The sequence below is a fragment of the Eschrichtius robustus genome, chromosome 19, assembly GCF_028021215.1.
Source record: "Eschrichtius robustus isolate mEscRob2 chromosome 19, mEscRob2.pri, whole genome shotgun sequence".
NCBI classification, from domain to species: Eukaryota; Metazoa; Chordata; class Mammalia; order Artiodactyla; family Eschrichtiidae; genus Eschrichtius; species Eschrichtius robustus.
In genome coordinates this window covers 57,508,590-57,527,638 of record NC_090842.1, presented here as the reverse complement: position 1 = coordinate 57,527,638, position 19,049 = coordinate 57,508,590, and the positions used below count along the sequence as shown (strand labels likewise).

The 19,049-nt window shown below is 55.7% G+C and overlaps 2 protein-coding genes across 4 annotated transcripts; both read right to left on the bottom strand.

Annotated features, from left to right (window-relative positions):
• Positions 1 to 138: 138 nt before the first annotated feature.
• Positions 139 to 6,948, bottom strand: EGLN2 (egl-9 family hypoxia inducible factor 2). Its single transcript, XM_068527778.1, has 5 exons — positions 6,121 to 6,948; positions 1,871 to 1,990; positions 1,293 to 1,429; positions 1,040 to 1,107; positions 139 to 778 (listed from the first exon to the last, which is right to left on the bottom strand). Exons 1-5 carry the CDS (start codon positions 6,946 to 6,948, stop codon positions 723 to 725), a joined length of 1,209 nt encoding a protein of 402 aa, XP_068383879.1. The 3' UTR covers positions 139 to 722.
• A 150-nt stretch (positions 6,949 to 7,098) lies between these two features.
• RAB4B (RAB4B, member RAS oncogene family) lies at positions 7,099 to 18,764 on the bottom strand. Of its 3 annotated transcripts, none has more exons than XM_068527780.1 (8): positions 18,576 to 18,764; positions 17,297 to 17,377; positions 16,904 to 17,018; positions 15,252 to 15,314; positions 15,015 to 15,169; positions 13,315 to 13,410; positions 13,096 to 13,226; positions 7,099 to 7,184 (listed from the first exon to the last, which is right to left on the bottom strand). In XM_068527780.1, exons 1-7 carry the CDS (start codon positions 18,589 to 18,591, stop codon positions 13,111 to 13,113), a joined length of 642 nt encoding a protein of 213 aa, XP_068383881.1. In that variant the 5' UTR covers positions 18,592 to 18,764; the 3' UTR covers positions 7,099 to 7,184; positions 13,096 to 13,110. The 3 variants fall into 3 exon arrangements, with proteins under 3 accessions (XP_068383881.1, XP_068383883.1, XP_068383882.1); XM_068527782.1 differs by lacking the exon at positions 7,099 to 7,184 and adding an exon at positions 9,754 to 10,138 and having other exon boundaries at positions 18,576 to 18,763; XM_068527781.1 differs by lacking the exons at positions 7,099 to 7,184; positions 15,252 to 15,314 and adding an exon at positions 9,754 to 10,138.
• Positions 18,765 to 19,049: the final 285 nt, after the last annotated feature.

The window sequence follows — 19,049 nt, the reverse complement described above, 5'->3', positions numbered from 1 at the left end:
GTCTGGTGGCCGCTGAAGTCAGGTTCAGCCACCCTCTGCTCACTGGCTCTCAGACCTCCTTACCCTCTTCGATCAATAAAGGACCTGAATTGCAGATGGAGGGGTCTTCTTACCAACAGGGAGTGAGAGTCAGTCAGATGTGTGCAGCTCTGAGGTAAACTTTTATTTCTTGGCTGACAGGACTTGCAGACCCATGCTCCTCCCAGCACCTTTTATCCTGCCCAAGCAGCGGCAGCCTAGTCCAAAAGGTGCCATGGCCGAAGGGGTTGGGGAGTCACTTCACATTCCAGGCTGGAGGAGTGGGGGGCTTGGGGATACTCCCCCACAAACCTTTGCCAGCAAGAGGCCATGACTCACCCCAACCCCAAATCCTGCATTCTGGTGGGAAGTGGCAACTCCTCCTTCCAGCTCTCCAAACCTGAGAGGGACATGCGTGACCAGACAGGGCAGGACACAGGCCCCCAGCTCCAGTAATGGCAGTCCCCAACACCGGCCTCCGCCCAGGTCACAACCCCAGCCCCCATCCCAGGGCAGCAGGGGTCTCTCCTCCTCCTTGGTCCTCAGCGATGGATGGAGCCCTCCACACCAGGCAGAACAGAGGCAAAGTCAGAAGCAGCGGCAGTGGCGGGGAAGGAGCAGGCACCGTGACTGGCGGCACCAGGGCCCAGGGCTCCCCCGAAGTCAGGGCAAGCTGTCTGTCCGTGCAGCTCTGGGGCCAGCCACTAGGTGGGCGTAGTCGGCTGTGATACGGGTACTTGGACACCTTTCTGTCCTGATGCTGGGGGTGAAGGGGGACAGGAGACTGAGTCATCAGGGACGGAACTAAGAGGCCAAGGAAACCTGGGAAGATGGGAAGATGACCGGAAGAGATGGGGCTCATGCTGGGGATACCAGGAGAGTGAACTGTCTAGGGAAGGTAGGCAAAGATGGGGAAAAATGAGTGACTGGATTCAGTGAGAGACTGATGAGGTGGCTTGAGGCCTAGGGAGTACATGGAATAGGAAGGACTTGAGGGAGGGGGACACTGGGAAGCTGGTACCTAGCTGATACTTGTCTTTGGCTGCTGCTCGCTCCTTGGCATCAAAATACCAGACAGTGATGGCGTACCTGGAGATCAGAGCAGCCCCAGAGGGTGGTTAGAGATCACTTTTCTTCAATTCCAGCCACTATATCCACCCCCTGAGCCACCCCCTCTTGGCACTCCATCACTTCCTAGTCACTTCAGGGGTCTGACAAGACTTTGCTGGCACAGGGGGAGCACCTGGGCACATTCCCAGAAGTATGGACCGTACCTGGTGGCATAGGCTGGTTTCACCTCATGGGGGTTCCGCCGATCAGACCAGAAAATGAGCAGCCGGTCAAAGAGTGGCTCAATGTTGGCTACCACGGGACGGCCCTCAGGGAATATCTGCAGCAGGCCGCCATGCACCTGAAGGCAGGCCAGAGGGTGAGGCAGGAGGCTGGGAGTCCTGCCTAGAGCCCCCGCCTTGCACTGCCGGCCCCCAGGAGCCCAGCAGGGGGCATAATAACTGCACACATCACTCCCTCCCACCACTCAGGCTCTCAAAATAAGTGACAACCCAGAGTCTGCATCACCATGGAGATGGGCAGGAAGCTACTTAAGAAGACAGGAAGTGGGGCGGGGGAAGTGCTCGTTAGGCTGGGGGCTGGGCAGACAGCACCATTCCCCAAAGAGGGGGAACTGCCGCCACACAGTGAGCTGAAGAGGAGGTCCCATTTCCCAGAAAGAGCCATTGGGCACACTCCACCGCCCCCCAGTGGGTTGGGAAGAGGAAGGGGACAATGCTAGAAGCTGAGCTGGGAAAGGAAAATGCAATGGATGCACGCCACCCCACCCCCAACATCCTACCTTGACGTCCCAGTTCTGATTCAGGTAATAGATGCAGGTGATGCAGCGCCCATCGCCATGGGGATTGTCAACGTGTCTCACGTACCCCAGCCCGTTACCTGGGTAACATGCCACCATGGCCTGGCAGAGACGGATGGAGAGGGTTTACTGAGGCTAGCTGGCAGGGACTTTTGAGGAAGCAGCCATTACCTCCTCTTCCTCACCCCTCTCAGCCCCTCATCTTTCCTCAGGTGTCCTGGGCTCCAAGAGTTCCAGCACCCAGACTTTCTCCTTTTTCAGCCAAGCCTCCAACCACAAGAAACCTCAGCTCCTGAGCCTCAATAGCCCAACACACACACACACACACACACACACACACAGCCCTACCCCCCGCGTCTGGCGCCGACATGCAGCTCAATGAGCAACTGAGGGCTTGTTTTTTTAAAGATAACCCAACCCCACGTCAGACATTTCACTAGGATAAAAGCAATTTAAACATTTCCTGGTGTGCAGGGATGTGGCCTCATAGCCCCACACCAGGAGTTCTCTCCTTGAGCTGTAGAGTTGGAATGACCTGGGACACTGATACCCAAGCCCACCGCAGAGGTTCTGATGTACTTGGTCTCAGGTGGAGCCTGGAATTTTTAAAGGTTCCCCAGGTAATTCTAATGTGCAGCAATGTTGAGAACCACTGACCTTAACTATAAAGAATACCCGCTAAATAATCTGCCTCCTACACAACTGAACAGGTACCAAAACCTAGAATGTGACCAGAACCTGAGATCTAATCCCAACTCCAAGGATAACCTGCCAAGTAGCCCTGGACAGTCTCATCACCTGAATGGGCCTCAAAACACCTCATCTGTAAAATGGGGCTAATAAACACCTTCGGTTTACAGCAGTAGCATGAACCCCTCCGAGAACATGACTTTGGAAGCTCCTGACCCCCACAGATCTGAGTCAGACCTTGTTCCAGGTCTCGGCTTCTGTGCGTACAGGTCTAGCCACAGGGTTCTCGCCTCTTCTCCTGGATAGCCGCCACTGCCCTAGGCAGCCCTGGCCATCCTGAGTCCTAGGCCTAGCCACTCGGGGCCTGTTTCTCATCAGGTACCCAGCAAAATGATGGATGTGATGTGAGGAAAAGGGCCCAGGTGTTCCTGCAGACCTATCTCCTGGGTTCAAGTCTCAGTGCTGCCACATAAGCTGTGATGTTGGGCAGATGACTGAACTTCCCCGTCTCCAGTTCCTCATCCACAAGATGGAGCTAACAACTACTTATTTGGAGATTTTGCCGGTTTTGCTCGAGGGTGGGGTGGGGAAAGGGGTCCAGTGCTGCAACCTCTTCCCGCACAACCCATCCCCACAGCAGCCAGAAGCCCTTTACTCCAGCTCACCACTGCTCAAACCCCTTCAAGTTCCTCGCTGCATCCTAAGAGAACACAAATTCCTGACCACAGCCTCCAAGGCCACTAGCCTCATACACTATCTCCAGCCTCGAAATCCTCCTCACTCTTCTCTGACCAGGCCAAGCTCATCCTCAAGGCCTCTGCACCTGCCTGAACACTCTTCCACTGGTCCCCCTTGTTATTCAGGTCTCAGGACCAGGAGCACCTTGAGTCCTCTAGCTGAAGGCACCTGGGCTGATTTCCCATTCCATCCCTCTCAATGCAAAATCAGCACGGGTACTTGTTTACCTAGTACTGGCCCCTAGGGCCAGGCCTGTCTCCCTAGTGCCAAGGAGGTAGGTGCTGATTAAAAGCACTCCTCTGGGTCTCAGGGCCTCCATTCTGTCCTTCCGTGCACCCTCACAGGGTCTCCCACCATGCAGGCAGGGACACACTCTGTAGTCTGTCTGGGAGTGGGACTCCTGTGTGTGCAAAGGGTAGGCACAGGAACAGGCCCTTTAAGGCCCCCCTCCCCCCACATATACTCACCTGGGAGTGGGGCTGGGGGTGGCATCCTCCGGCCCCCGAGAAGCATCTACTTCCTGCCCCCACAAGGGAAGGGACCACAACCAGAGTAACAGGGAAACTTGCTCCTCACACTTCCACCTCCAGGAAGGGGCAGCTAGGATCACTGGGCATGCACACCCCCTCCCCCCAATCAGAATCCCAGGTCTCAGCCAACAGCAGCAGGCCCCACCTCCAAACTGCTCTTAAAGGGGCCTCCCGGGGTCACCTATGGTAGTCCTTGATGCCAGTGGGAGTCAATTCCCTCCCACCTGCAGGTCAACTGAGCAGAGGAACTAGGGAGAGGAGGAAGGCAAAAGAACACAGGAGCAGCACTCAGGGACCACCGAGAGGCAGGCTGTTACCAGCCGAAACCACACTGGTGTTCTGAGCCCCCCCACAGTGACCACCCCACACTGTCTTACTCCAGAGCCTGGGGAGGGAACCCAGATGTTGCCCTCTGAAGGCGAGGAAGCCTGCAGTTGCTGCCTCACTGGGGCAGGGGAGGGTCTGAGAGGAACTCCAGTGGCTGGGTTGGCTCCTCCCCTCCCTTCTTAGTCCAGCCAGGCTTGTTCTTACCTCCCAGGGCTAAGAAGTCCACCCCATCACCCCTCCAGGGCCCTGCTCCCAACCACATCCAAGGCACCAAAGGAAAAGAGATCTGCGCCCTCTCCCCTCCCCTCCCCTCCGGAAATGGCCACAGCCTAGCTGGGGAGTTAACCTGGTTTTCCTATCCTGTGAATGAGCGAACGGAGGCTCAGAGAAGCATCCTGCCCTTGGCCACTCAACTCTTGTGGTCTCCCCACCAACCTCCCTCCTGTGAGGATGGGTGGCCCTGGGGAGAAGGTGCTGAACACCTTGTGGCTAGGGAGATTCCCACTGATCTCTCCTTCCCCTGGGAGGGGCCGCCTCTGGCCCTCCAGCTACCAAAGTAACAGGAGAGAGAGGGAAGCAGGACAAGTTCCAGCAGGGCTGGGGGGCTGGGGAAGCCAGTATGGCTTCGGCCCGGGGGAGCCCTAGTCCCCGAACCAGCTCCAGCCTGAGACGGAAGCTGCAGAGACAGAACCCAAGACGGGATCTGAGGGAGGAGGGAGAGGACATCAGGAGCACAGCCTCATGCCTGCAGGGCAAAACACAGTCTGTGCCATCAACCCGGCATCACTGGTGCTGTGCAGTGGGCACGCCCTACAGGGCCTTGTCCAAACACCACCAAACCTTGGACTCAAGGCCAGGATCCTCACACCCCTCCATGAGGAGAATTAACATGTCAGCAGGCCAAAAGGCCCTACGGACTACTGTCTTGTGCAGGGCTCCTAACCCCAGGTTCTTGAATGGGCAGCTGGAGGCGCAGAAGGCCCTGATCACTGACCATAAACTCCAATCAAATGAGCATTTTTCTTAAGATGGGGTCTGTGGTTTTTGGCAGATTCTTAAAAAGGCCCAGGTTCCAAAACAAAAAATTAATAACTGCTACTCTAAAACAAGAGAAAGGGACCAAGAAGAGATACAAGGACAGAGGATCAAGGAAACAGACCAGAGCCAGACAAGGATAAAGTGATGGAGAGACAGAACAAACAGGATGGAGGACAGGGTCTAGGATGGGGAGGGATGGGAAAGATGGGGACATAACCTCCACCTGGCCGGCACACAGCCACCCCCAGAAAGCCGTCCGTGATGCAAATGCCACAGTACGGCATACAGTACACAATGTAGCCCAGCACCAAGCACAGTGGGCAGTGCCTCCTCCCTCAGCCCGGCATCGGCCTCACCACTGCCACCCTCCCCCCTCCACCTTCTGGTTCTCCTACCCGGGAGACAGGACAGACAGACCAGAGACAGACAATGGACAGGACGGACCAGACATACACGAGTAGATGAAAAAATAAGGGAACAGGGAAGAACAAAGACAGGGGCAGACAGACAGGTACAGATGGCAGAGGCAGAAACCTGTGCCTGTCTACACGGAACATTCTTAGTCTAGGATCCATGGACAGACATCAGGCGGCTGTGAACCCCACCATGGCCCATGCACAGATGTGGGGCTATGACTGTCAGCACCTCTCCTCAGGTTCCTCAAGAGGATCCCTGGCAAAGTCAAGAACCATGGTGACTACGGGCCAAACCCATGGTTTATAGGTACACAAACTAAGGGCACAGGGAGTGAGAGCCCAAAGTGAGCTCCAACAGTCCCTGCGCCAGAGCTGCCTGAACTCTGTTGTGACCCCACAAGCCTGTCTCCAAACCCACTGGTGCTCAGAGCGCTAGGCATCCAACAAGTGCTGGGCAGCCCCCCACCCCACCACCCGGTCCCTGCAGCCTCACCTTGGTGCGCCCATTGATGACGTAGCTGCCCAGCCTCCCAGCACAGTGGCGGATTACAGCATCCACGTGGGCCATGAGGGCACCGATGCTTCGGCAGCCTGGCTCATGGCCTTCCACCCAGGCAATCTGGTCCCCACGGATGCTGCGTGGCGGGATAGCCCGCTGGCTCACTAGCTGCCCATCACGCAGGCGCCCGCCCCGCTTCAGGGCCTCCACCTCTGCCAGCACTTGGCCACCAAGTGCCGCCCCCAGGAAGCTGTCCTTGACGCAGATGCCATAGTACCGCATGCAGGGCACAATATAGTCCAGGGCCAGGCGCTCAGGCACAGCGGGCAGCACCTCCTCCCTCAGCCCGGCGCTGGCCTCACCACTCCCACTGCTGCAGCCCTCCCCCTCTGCCTCCGCCTCCTGGTTCTCCTGCCTGGCCCAGGGCCGCTTGCTGGGGGCAGGGGCATCCCCACCATCCTCTGCCCATTTCCGTTTGGGGGCCTCGGGCCGGGCGCCCTGGGCTGCCAGTCGCTGGCACCCCTTGGTGACCAGTGCCGCAGCACCCTCACTCTGCAGCGGCCGCAGCTCGCCGCCATCCTGCCCACCGAAGCCCTCCCGCAGGGGGCTGGCTGTGGTGGAAGTAGCTGTGGCTCTGGGGGTCCCACTCCCCGCCGAGGCCTCGCCAGGCCCTCCTGGACGGTGGTAGGAGGACAGCAGGGGACAGGGCAGGTAACTCTCCACCCCCATCCTGGCCCTGCTAGGCTCCAAGGGCTCTGACACCGAACCCGGCAACTGAGGGAGAGCCTGACTCAGGGGCTGCGGCTGGCACGGGCTGTCCATGGCAGCAGTGTCTTCATCCCCCGCGCATGGAGGGCACGGCCCAGGCCCATGGTGCCACCCTCCTCCACCTCCTCCTCCTCCACTTGATGCAGCCGGGGGCCGGGGCGGCTGGGCCTGGCGTGGGGCAGGATGAGGCAGGGCAGATGGCAGAGGCTTTTCTCGTGCCCTGGGGGTGCTTGCTGGTCCCCAAGTCCTCTTCTGTCCCTAGGGGCTTGGGAAGGGACCTGTCACGGTGGCTGGAGAGAGAAAGAGAGAGAGAGGAGAGAGAAAAAGGAATGTGAGAAGAGCTACAGGGAAGAGGGCTGGGGGGGGGTGGGGAGTGGCAGGGGCAGTAGATAGGAAGACAGACTTAGCTACAAAGACCCCAAAACCTGAGGCCACGTGGGGAAAAAAACTCTGGGACTTGGGTGGAATCACTAAGAGACAAGGGGCAGTAAGGGGGCAGCTGGAGGAGTGAGACTGGGTAGATGACCCACAGGCAGAGGACTGCAGTGGGAGCTGTGAGCGAGAGACATCCTCAGACAGACACAGACCCACAGACAGAAAAGAAGGAGGGGACTTGAAGTAGAAAGGGATGGCGGAGTGGGAAGTATGAGAGTTAGAAACAAACAGACCGGGGGCGGGAGGGGAAATCTGCCTGGAAGACACAGAGGGAATGTGGGGATCTACAGACCGTGGAAACTGGGGGGTCCAGAGACAGAAACACACACCGGAGAAGAGCAGGGAAGAGTGGACCTGAGACAGCCGGGCAGAACCCAGCCCAACAGGAGGAAGCCCGTTAGGGGCTGACACACACCCAGACGGAAGGGAGGTCCTGAGACAGACAGACGGAAGGGACCCGTGGGAGCAGGGTCCACAGCGACAGAGGGAAGGGTGGAGGAGGGCTCATGCACTCGGGGAAAGGACGACGGAAAAAGCGCCCCCCTCCCAAGTCCCTTCGGTGCGGGTCCTGGGGCCCCTCGGGGCACAGCAGGAGACGAAGACAAGGCCTAAGGACCGTTGGAACCCCGTGTCCCCACCCCTCCCCTCCCCTCCCCCTCCGCCCGCTCCCCCCCCCCACCCCCCCAACGGCCGGCGCTTAATATGCCCGGCGCGCGTTCCCTCCCCCACGCCCCACCCCCACCCTCCCCAGGGTCGACAGGCTTCGCCACAGAGTGCTGGGCGCGTGCCCCCGCACCCCGCCCGGCTCGCGCCGGCGCCCGGCCTCAAGCGCCTTCTCCGCCCCGCTCCATGCCCTCCCCGCGGTATCCTCACCGAGGCTTTTCCTCCGGCCCCGGCGCCGCCGTTTGTGCCAGCCGCCCTGCGCCGCACAGCGCGCCATACCCCGCCCCCACCACCCGCGACGCTCCGCCCCCGCCTCGCCCGGTGGGCACGTGACCGCATCCGGGCGGAGGAGACCAGGGCTTGCGCAGGCGCGAGCCGCGTGGGGCGGGGCGAGGAAATTCAGAACACCCTCTCCCTCGAGAAAGGGGAAAAGGATCAGTCGCCGACGCAAGGTTTTTATGCACTCTCCGCTCCGCCCCTTCTGCGCGAGAGGAGGAACGCAGTTAGGAAGGGCTGGATCCGGTGGGGGAGTTTCGGCGCATATTATGCCAAGCGAGTGGGAGGGGTATGCAAATACGTCTATTTACATAGACAGGCCCGCCCCCTTGGAGCCGAGAACGCGGCGGAACGATGAGTAGCAGGGTAGGGGAGCGGCATACAGATCATCGGTATTATTTACATGGACAGCTCCGCCTTCTCACAGCCCAAGAATAGGAATATTGAGAAACGTCTGCGCAATTAGTTGGGAAATGTATGTAAATTTGCACGACAGTAAGTAATTTACATAAGGACTTTTTATAACGGAGGAAAAAAAAAGCGGAACGTCCTTGAGAGAAGGGAAGAAGAACCAGAAGGGACGTGCAAACATTCTGACCCGCTCCACCCTGCCCCATCGGCACAACTGTGTGGCGCCCGCATAAAACAACCTAGGAAAGCTACTCAGAGAAGACATTTGCATGACAGCCTCGAGTCTCTGGACGACCTGACCTGGGAGGACTATGCAGATGAAGTCATTTAAATGCCCCACCCCCTCCGCCAGCACCCAGGCTGAGCAGGGACTCAGGCCTCCCGTGAGGGTGGTTTAAGGCCAAATTGGGGATGGGAGAGCAGTTGGGAGTGTCCTCAGTGGGCTGCACCTGTCCCTGGCAGACCATGTGCGGGTGTCAGAGGTTCACCTGGACACAGGAGGCAACACACACTGATCTCAAATATGCACAGGAGTCCCGGTGGCACAAAAGCCCACACAGTCTTCAGGGGCACACACAGGGTTCATGGTCACACACAAGTGTATCAAAGGAGTCAAAGGCACAGCAAAACACACACAGACCTCAAGAGCACACAAACACAGTCACACACTAAATAGACACTGCCTCAGACTTTCAGGCATCAGACATGCATAGCTATCACCCACCGGGCCCAGACCCAGGGCTCAACTACAGGCCTGAATTCTCATTCCCTAGCTTTGGTGTCCCAAACAACGCCAGCCTCACAGACACAATCACCAAGGACACAGAGTAGTCATAAGCAACGGTGTCACACACACAAGCAGCACACATTCCTACAGATCCCATCACACCCATCACAGAGGGACATTAGTGTTACGTATGTGGGCAAACTCCCTCTACAACAGACACCTGAGCCATGGAGTCATGGTGGACCCCCATACCATGTCCAACCCAAAAACATGGCCCCCAAACACCATCAGTGACCTCTTTTGCCCCCCCTCCCTCCCCACCACCCCAAAATGATGGAGGCTATGACACAGGTGTAAACAATGCTTTATGGGGGTGGGGTGGGGACAGGACAGGCCTCCAGGTAAGGTAATAAATAACACGTACTCGCAATGGCAGGGCCAGGGGAGCTGAGGCCAAATGGCCCTGGTCTCGGGCTTTGGAAACTCTTTGAGTATGGTTAAAGGTTCAGGGGAAGAGGGGTTAGCCAAGACAGAGGAAGCAGCAGCAGGTACAGATTCCCCCTTCCCCCGTGGCTCAATCTTGCCCCTCAGCCAGGCCCCACCAGGCCAGGGAAGGGGGACAGGTGGCGGGGCAGCTTCTCTGGGGCCAGGTCAGGTGAGGGGCTCAGCCTCCCAGGGCCTGGGTCTGGGCCCCAGCCAGAAGGACAGGGCTGGTCCTGGAGAACGGGTGAGCTGAAAGAAAAGTGTGCCGTGAAGTGGAGGGATCTTAGGTCTGTCGGCTGGTGTCTCTGTCTCATTTCTGGGTATCTTCCTGCCCGCCTATCTGTGCCTGTCTGTCCATACTTTTCTCTTTCTCCCAAAGTTTCTACATTGTCTGACTTTCTGTTTCTTGTCTGCAGGTACTTTGGGGCTCTAGAGCTGAGGGCACGTGCATCTCCCTGTTTACTTGCCTCAGAGAGCTGCCTCCTTGAGTCTGTAGAGGGGCATCTCAGTGTCTACATTCTGTGTTCCCACCTTTGCACCTCTGTGTTCCTCTATGTTCCTGGATCATCCAGGCTCTAGGTCTCATTCCCGTGTTTTCCAAACCGAGGAGACACATCAGTTCCTGTTTTGTAGTTATCTGCAGATAGCATTACCTGGGAGCTTCTAGAAATCCCCAGATCACTTCAGAATCTCTGGGGTAAGGCCCAGGCATCAGTAGCTTTTAAAGCTCTCCAGGTGATTCCAATGTGTACAACTGCATTAGTGGGTTGGGAAATCAGTTTGGTGGGCCTTGAGCAATTGTTGTAACAGAATAAAATAGAAAATATCATAAAAATTAAAATGTTAACATATTAAAAAAAAAAAAAGAAAGAAAATTTCAGAGTGCTTCATATGTTGGTCCATAGCGACTGAAAGCAGATGGGTGGGGGCCAGAAGCTGGGGAGAATGGAGAATGAATGCTTAAAGGGTATGGGGTTTCCTTTTAAGGGTGATGAAAATGCTTTGAAACTAGACAGAGGTGGTGGTTGCATAACCTTGCGAATGTACTAAATGCCACTGAATTGTACGCTTTAAAATGGCTAAATTTGTTGTGTGGATTTCACCTCAATTTTAAGAGAAAGAATATTAATACGAGAACGTGTGTTTTAGTTTTATACGTGTGTGACTGTATTAGATCAACAAATAAAGTATATTTCCTCCTGTAGAGTGCAATCAACAAAGTTTGAAAATGCAGTCTTATTACATTTGATTCACTGAGGGAAAACCCTGAAACAGACTCAAAACTAAGCTCTGAGGCGAAGAGTACACACCCATCTGATTCTACATAGCCCAGAGTCTTTAAAATGGATAAGAAGAAGAAAAATAATAAACAGCCCTCATTTATCAAGTCTTAGTTTACTGACTGTCAGGCCCTGTTCTAAGCACTTTACATGAATTAACTTAATCTTCTCAACACTCACATGAGGTGGGTACTATCATTAGCCCCATTTACAGATGAGGAAACCAAGGCCCAGAGAGGTTAAATAATTTGCCCAGAGCTATGCAGTGACAGAGTTGGAGTATAAACGCAGGCAGCCCAGCTCTGGAGTCTGTGATCTATCACCTTCTCAGATGGGTTAGACAAACACCATACAGATAACAATGATCAACTCTGTCAGTTGAACGCTTTGAAAAGGAGGGGCAGTTGTGAGACCGCCCATCTAGAGGGAGTGACCCCATTTGGGAAGCCTATGAAGGTTCCCTGCAGGAAGAGGCATTTTAGCAGAGACCTGATGGTGAATGGGAGTTGGTGCCAGAAGGGAGGACAGGCACAGCAGATGCAGAGGCCTGCAAGGAAAAGAGCCCTGCCTGAAGAGCTCATCCTTGACTCCTCTCTCACACATTCCATATCCATGCATCAGGAAATTATGTTGGCTCTGCTCTCAAAGTACATATATCCAAAGTCTAACCACTTTGCTCCACAGCCATCCTGGAGCTGCCAGTGGCTGTGGGGTGGAGGGTGTGGTGGGCATGAAGCACAGAGACAAGAATCGTCAAGACATACACACCCGCAGAGAGGTGGGGACAGGACCAAATCCTGTAGGAACTTTCAAGCCTGTCAAGGACTTTGGACCAAGCACAGGGGAACAAGCATGGCTTCCTGGAGGAGGGGGAGGAGGTTACCAGAAAAGAGAGGGAAGGAATCAGATTTGTGATTTAGGAAGACCCAGTGACTACATTAGGAGGGGACAAGCCTGGAGACACAGATCAGGGAGGGTACAAACCTATTCACTTCGCAACCCCTCCTCCGCCCCCACCCTGATCCCCATCATCGTCTCTCACCTTGACTTTGGAGTGGCCTACTCACTGGTCTCCAGGCAACCACCCCTGCCCCCTTCAGTCTCTCTATATGCAGCCAGAGGGGCCCTGTGAACACCTGAGTCAGATCTTATCCCTTCTCTGCTCGGAGCTCTCCTATAGCTCTCATCCCACCCAGCGTATAAGCCAGGGTCCTTGCCGTGGCCCGCAAGGCCCCAACTCACCTGCTTCCTCCCACCCCAACCTCATCTCCAGCTCACCTACTCCCCGGCACGCGCGCACGCGCACACACTCCACTCCAGCCACGCTGGCCTCCTTGGACTTCCTCACCCAGGGGAGGAGGCAGGACCTCACCTCAGGGCTTCGTACTGGCTGTTCTCTCTGCTTAGAACACTCTTCCCCCAGGTCCCCACGTGACCCCTCCCTCAGCTCCTTCAGGTCTTTCCTCAGATGTCACCTTCTCAGTGAGGCCTCCCCTCATCATCCTATTTAACACTCCACCCCTCCACCTCCCCTCCCTCCTTGATTCTTCTCCATAGCTCTTACCGCCCTGCCTACTATACAGTTTGCTTGTGTATCTTGTTTATTGTCCATCTCCTCCACGAAAGCAGGGATTTTTGTCTATTTTGTGCCGGGAACAGGGCCTGGCGCAGAGTAGGCACTCAACAAACATTTGATGAATTATGAATGGGAGGGTCAGAGATGCAGGGCAGAGAGCCGGCGGTGGGATGGGAAGGACGGGTGGTTTCCCAGAGCCAGGAAGATGGCCCCTTTAACTCAAGTGTTCTTGTGTCTTTCTTCCTCAATCTGTTTCTCTTGTCATCTCTCCTTTTCTGTGTCTCTGTCTCTGCTCCGTACTCCCCTTTGTCAGGAGACCAGCCCTGCAGCCCGAGTCCCCAGTATCCCACCTGGCTCCGCAGGTCTCAGCAGCCGCAGGGCTGAGGGGCCACGGCCTGGGCACTCCGAGGCTGCCGCAGCTGGCGAAGGGAGGCGTCACCATATTGAATGCCGGAGCCCATCCTCTCGGGGTCAAGCTCACCTGGGGGGAGCGGAGAGGTGAGGACTGGTCCCTTGGAGACCCCTGGACCCTGCCTTCCACTCCCACTCCGGGCAGTTGGGGGCCTCACCTGAGTCGATCTTGTTCAGAATGGTGCGGGCACACTTCAGGAAAGCCTCCTCCACGTTCTCACCCGTGAGAGCACTAGTTTCCAGGAACATTAGCTCTGGGGGGGCAGACACTCGGAAGGTCAGGGCCTCAGTCAGTCCCCATCCTCCACTCCGACTCTGACTTGCTGCCTGTTGTTCTATCCTCAAACGTTCCACCTTTGCCTTCACTCTGGGCCTCCGTACATGCTGTTCCCCTGCCATGAATGCCCCCTTCCCCAGGTACCCACCGAGCTCTTCCTTCAGAGCTCAGCTCACATCTCCTCCTCCAGGAAGTCCTTCTGACCTCCCAGGATGAGTCAGGTGCCTCCTCTGGGCTCCCACAGACCCCTGTGCCTCCCCGCTCCCAGCCCTGACCTCTTTGGGCTGTCACTATCTGGAAATGGTCCTCCCCCTGGCCCCCGGACTGTGAAGCCGTAAGAGCTGGGTCCAGGGCTGTCTTCATCACTGTGTCCCCAGCACCATCTAGCACAGGCCCATCACAGTGCACCCACCAGCCATGCGACAGCCATCTCACAGTAAGTAAGAGCCAGGATTCAAACCCACATCTTTCTGATGGCAAATCCTCTAAACCTGCAGGTTACAAACTGGAGGAACATGGACAGACCCTAAGCCAGCAGATTTTGGCCAACATGATGTTTTCAAATGAGTTTAGATCTGCTTACCTTTTGATGTTGTTGTTATGTTCACTAGTTTGTTTTATTTTTTAGATTCCACATATAAGTGATACCAAACAGTATTTGTCTTTCTCTGTCTGACTTATTTCACCCAGCATAATGCCCTCCAAGTCCATCTATGTTGTTGCAAATGGCATTATTTCATTCTCTTTTACAGCTGAGTAGTATTCCATTGTGTGTGTGTGTATATATATATATACCACATCTTTATCCATTCCTCTGTTGATGGACACTTAGGTTGCTTCCATATCTTGGCAATTGTAAATAATGCTGCTATGAACATTGGGGTACGTGCATCTTTTCGAATTAGTGTTTTTGTTTTTTTCAGATCTATACCCAGGAGTGGGATTGCTGGGTCACATGGTAGTTCAATTTTAGTTTTTTGAGAAACCTCCACACTGTTCTCCATAGTGGCTGCACCAATTTCCATTCCCACCAACAGTGTAGGAGGGTTCCCTTTTCTCCACATCCTTGCCAACATTTGTTATTTGTGGTCTTTCTGATGATAGTATCCTTGCATACCTTTCGATGTGGCTGTCAGTCTTGTCTACTCCCCTAACGCCAGTGCCTGCTAACCTGGGGTCTCCCCTGTCCCCTCTCCCTTGCTCACAAAATGTACCCGTCCCCTAGGGCCATCAGAGTTTGCAATCTCCACCTTATACCAATACCCTGTGCTGCCTCCCCATAGTGGGCGAAACCTTCTTAGCAGCCAACGTGAATCAAGCGCCCATCCATCCAGGCAGTGCTGAGAACTCCCCATGGACCACATCCCTTAAGCATCACACACTATGTGAAGCAGAAACGCTGTGATCCCAGCTTTCCAGATGAGGAAACTGAGGACCAGAGTGGTCACACAGCTCGCAATGTGGCAACACCCAGATTTGAACCCAGACCTCTAAATCTCCACATTCCCCTGCTGGGCAGAGCTACAGAGAGCCAGGAGGCCCACGGGCCCCACTGTATAACCCCCCGCACCCAGCCCTCACCGTTCTCCTGGGCAAAGCGGGAGGCCTCCAGGAAAGTGACCTCACGCTCCAGGTCCAGGTCCTTCTTGTTGCCACAGAGAATGACCACGATGTTGGGGCTGGCCAGCGTGCGGGCATCCGTCAGCCAGGCGGCCAGCGAGTTGTAGGTCTCCCGGCTGTGGAGAAGGGAACCAGGAGGGAGGCGGACGTGGGTGGGGGGCAGCCCAGGCCCCACCCCGCCCCACTCCGTGCACCCACCTGGTGATGTCATACACCAGCAGGGCTCCAGCCGCCCCTCGGTAGTAACTCCGTGTCACCGACCTGTGGGGCCAGGGGGACCCGGTCACCCCCGAGGCTGGGGTGTGCCCCAGGACTGCCCCCCTCTGCGGAGAGAGACTGGTGGTTCGGAGGCCCCCCTTCACTGCTGGCCCATCCCCCTAAACCCGGCCGTGGTCTACAGTTTCTCTCACTCGCGGTCTCTCTGTTTCCCTCAATCTCTATCGCACTTAGCTGCCTGCCTCCGCCTCAGTCTCTCCCTACCATTTTTTTCATTTTTTCATTTTTTTAAAATTTTTTGGCCGTGCCACTTGGCTTGTGGGATCTTAGTTCCCTGACCAGGGATTGAACCTGGGGCCCCAGCAGTGAAAGCACTGAGTCCTAACTACTGGACGGCCAGGGAATTCCCTCTCCCTACCTTTGACTCTCTCGGTGTCCCTGTCTTTCTGCACCTCTTCATTGGTCTGTGCCTTTCTGTCTCTTATGTACATGTGTATCTTTAATTCTCTATTTCTCTCCATCTCTGTTGCTCTGGCTCTGTCATCCTCACCCTTTCCCATTCATTCATTCATTCATTCATTCAACATTTTCTGTCATCCCCCCTTTGCCCAGTCCTAGCCAAGCACTACACAACTACATCCGCTTGGCCCTCTCCTGCTGTTTGGGGGAGGCCCCCTTCCCAGAGTGGCCGACTGTCTGCTCCTCCCTGGAACAGGCTGGGTCCCTCTGGAACTCATGCAATCATGCCGCAAGCATTTATGGAGCACTTACTGCCAGCCCGGTGCACGTCGTACACCTATCTCCCCTCCACCCTCTCTCAGTCTCTATCTCTGTGCACCTCACGCAGAGAACTCACACACAAATATTAACTCAGCAGCTACTCAGTGCTGCCCAGGGACCACGCTTCCCCATGGACTGGATTCCCTTATTTCTCTCTCCCTGCTGTCTGTTTCTCAGACTCAGGGTTTCCATGTGTCTGTCACCTTTTCTGCAGAGATGTCCTGAAGACATACTGTGTGCTGAGTCCTACACATTTCCCTCTCCCCCCAAAACATCCATTTCTGCATCTCTCCGGCCACCCCTGTCCTACTCCCCCTGTCTCTCACCTCTGTTTCTCTTTGAGTCTCCTTATCTCCCTTCTCTTTCTCTTCTCTCTCAGTCTGTCTCTCTTTCTCTCTCCCTTCCTGAGTGTTTGTATCTCTCTTTCAAGTTTCCTTTTCTGTTTTAGTCATTCTCTGTCCTTCTCTACCCCTCGCCCCACCCCAAGCATCTCCTTGTCTCCAGGCCTCGTTTCTCCCTGGGGACAAGTCTCCGTCCCTCCAGCCACGTGGGTCTATTCCACAGAGTCTCGCTAGGGTCTGCCGTCCCTCCCTGGCCCTCTCACCCTTCATTATGCTTCCTTCTCAATCTCTTTTTCTCATTGTCTCCGCCGTCCTCTCTCCAAGACGCCTTCTTTCTTTGACTACATGGACCTGCTCATCACACTCATTCTCTCTCTCTCCCTCTACCTTGCCTGCCCTCTCAGCGTCTCCTTGCTCCTGTCGTTATGTCTCCAGGTAACTCTGCACACCTCTATCCCTCCTCTCTCCTCCCCTCTCCCCTACCTTGTCTCCATGGGGGCCCAGCCCACCTACCGAAACCGCTCCTGGCCGGCTGTGTCCCAAATCTGTAGCTTCACGGTCTTCCCACCCACGTTGACCACCCGAGATCCAAACTCCACGCCGATTGTGTGGTTGGAGTCCTGTTTGACTGGGAGTGGGAGGGGAGAAGAGGCAGTGCGGGGGCTCAGAGGATTCCCTGTCCTCCAAGGCCTCCTCAGCCTGTACAAACCCATTCTCATTGCTGGGGTGACTGAGGCTCAAGGAGGACCTAGCAAAGAGCATATACCAAGGTAACGACCAGGCAGCCAGCACTGGAGTTGTACCTCTGGCCAGCCCTGCCCCTGCCCACCCCGGCAGCTGCCTACTTGCCCACACCATGGCCATGCCCACAGTTTAGTGCTCCCAGGACCACTGTCAGAAACTCACACTTATTCTCAATGAACTGATGAAGGAGACATGATTTGCCCGTTCCTGCACTGCCAATCACCAGGAATTTGAAGAGGAAGTCTGAGCAGATGGAGCCGAATTCAAGGAAACCCATGCAGAGAGAAAGATAGACATGAAAAGATGGAATCCAAAGACCATCACAATTATGGGGAGAGAACAGACACAGACAGATCCAGAACAGTGGGTAACAACTGTAACGGATAATTCTTATATAGTGCTTACCACATACCAGGAACAGTTCTAAAGGTCTTTACTTACATCAACAACTCAATCCTCAGGAAAATTCTGTGAGGGAGGTATACTAATAATTATCCCCATTTTCCAGATGAGGAAACTGAGGCCAGAAAGGTTAACTGACTTGTCCAAGATCCCACTACTAGGTAGAGCTGGGATTCAAACCCAGACCAACTGGCTCCAGAGTCCAAGATCTTAGCTATTACCTTGCTAAAGCCTCTTGAAAACCATTTTATCAAGGACTACAATCTTGCCCTTGCCCCCCACAACTCACCTCCTACCACTTTCTGATTCATTCACTCCACTCCAGCCTCTGGCCTTTAGTCTACTCCCTGAAGATGACAAGCTGGTTCCTACCTCAGGGTCTTTGCATTGTTCCCTCTGCTTTTCTCTGTTTGTTGAATGAATGCGGCTCCCTCTGACTCCTAAACCAGTGCTCCTTTTACCGCACCCTGTTCTCCTACTTCCTATCTATCCATCCATCCAGATTTTCCAATTCTCAGTCCCTCCATCCCTCCCTCAGCCCAAGGCCCTACCCCTATTCTCAAGCTTAAGCCCCACCCCTTGCCATTAGCCCCACCGCCTAGTTAAAAGACAACTCACCCCCAACCGCATTCCAGACCTCTCCCAGAGCAATCCCCGGGTCCAGAGCATCCCTTCAGCGTCGCCCCAGCCCATCAAGGTTGATCCCTGCCATTCACACAATCAGCCCCGCCCCATCTACTCAGGCTCCGCCCAGACACATTAAGGCTCACCCTTTCCCTCAAGACCTACCATGATCCATCAGGACTGTTTCCCTCAAATCCCGCCCCAGATCTATTTCGCCCAGACACCAGACCCTCAGGCTCCGCCCAAACTGATTAAGCTCAGCCTCAGACCCACTAAACCCCTCCCAGCATCAACTAGGCCCTGCCCCATAATACCTGACCCCGCCCCCTGATATATAAAGCCCCGCCCCATACCCACAGGCCGCATCCTTTCTGGGCCCAGACCCCAGACCCCAGCTTCTGCCCACCACCCTCACCGTAGGTCTCAGCCATGACTCGGTCGCGGCCGCTTAGGGCCGCAATATGGCGACGCGGCCGCGCCTGCTCCTCGGCTGGCAGCCGCTCCACACTCGGGCTGCAGCCCCGGCTCCTTCCTACTCCCCGGGCCGGCGCCGCCACTTCCGCCTCCACCCCCCTCCGGCGCGACCCGCTAATGCTGCGGGACACCAGGCCACGCTTCCCAAGACAAGGATTGGCGGACTCTGCAGGCAGGGGGCGGGACAAAAGCGCAGATTGGTGGGGAGAGAGGGGCAGGGCCTAAAGGGGCGGGACCAATGCGAGCGATTGGCGGTGCCAGAGACGCTTCGCTGAGCAGAGAAACGGATTTGGTCAGGAGTCCGGGGGCAGAGTCGAGATTCCAGATTGGGTAGACGCGGACTTGGGGGCGGAGATACGAATGCAAAGAAGGGAGCAGGGGTAGGAGCCGATCCAGAGCTGGGGCGTACTGATCT

Excerpts from the sequence above, each read along its gene's own strand:
- EGLN2 (XM_068527778.1), bottom strand. The coding sequence starts at position 6,948 with ATGGACAGCCCGTGCCAGCCGCAGCCCCTGAGTCAGGCTCTCCCTCAG. Across the intron at positions 1,991-6,120 it reads TCATCAATGGGCGCACCAAG|GCCATGGTGGCATGTTACCC; the intron begins GTGAGGCTGCAG and ends CGTCTCTGCCAG. Across the intron at positions 1,108-1,292 it reads AAACCAGCCTATGCCACCAG|GTACGCCATCACTGTCTGGT; the intron begins GTACGGTCCATA and ends TCTGATCTCCAG.
- RAB4B (XM_068527780.1), bottom strand. Across the intron at positions 15,170-15,251 it reads CTGGTGTATGACATCACCAG|CCGGGAGACCTACAACTCGC; the intron begins GTGGGTGCACGG and ends CCTTCTCCACAG. Across the intron at positions 13,227-13,314 it reads TCTGAACAAGATCGACTCAG|GTGAGCTTGACCCCGAGAGG; the intron begins GTGAGGCCCCCA and ends CGCTCCCCCCAG.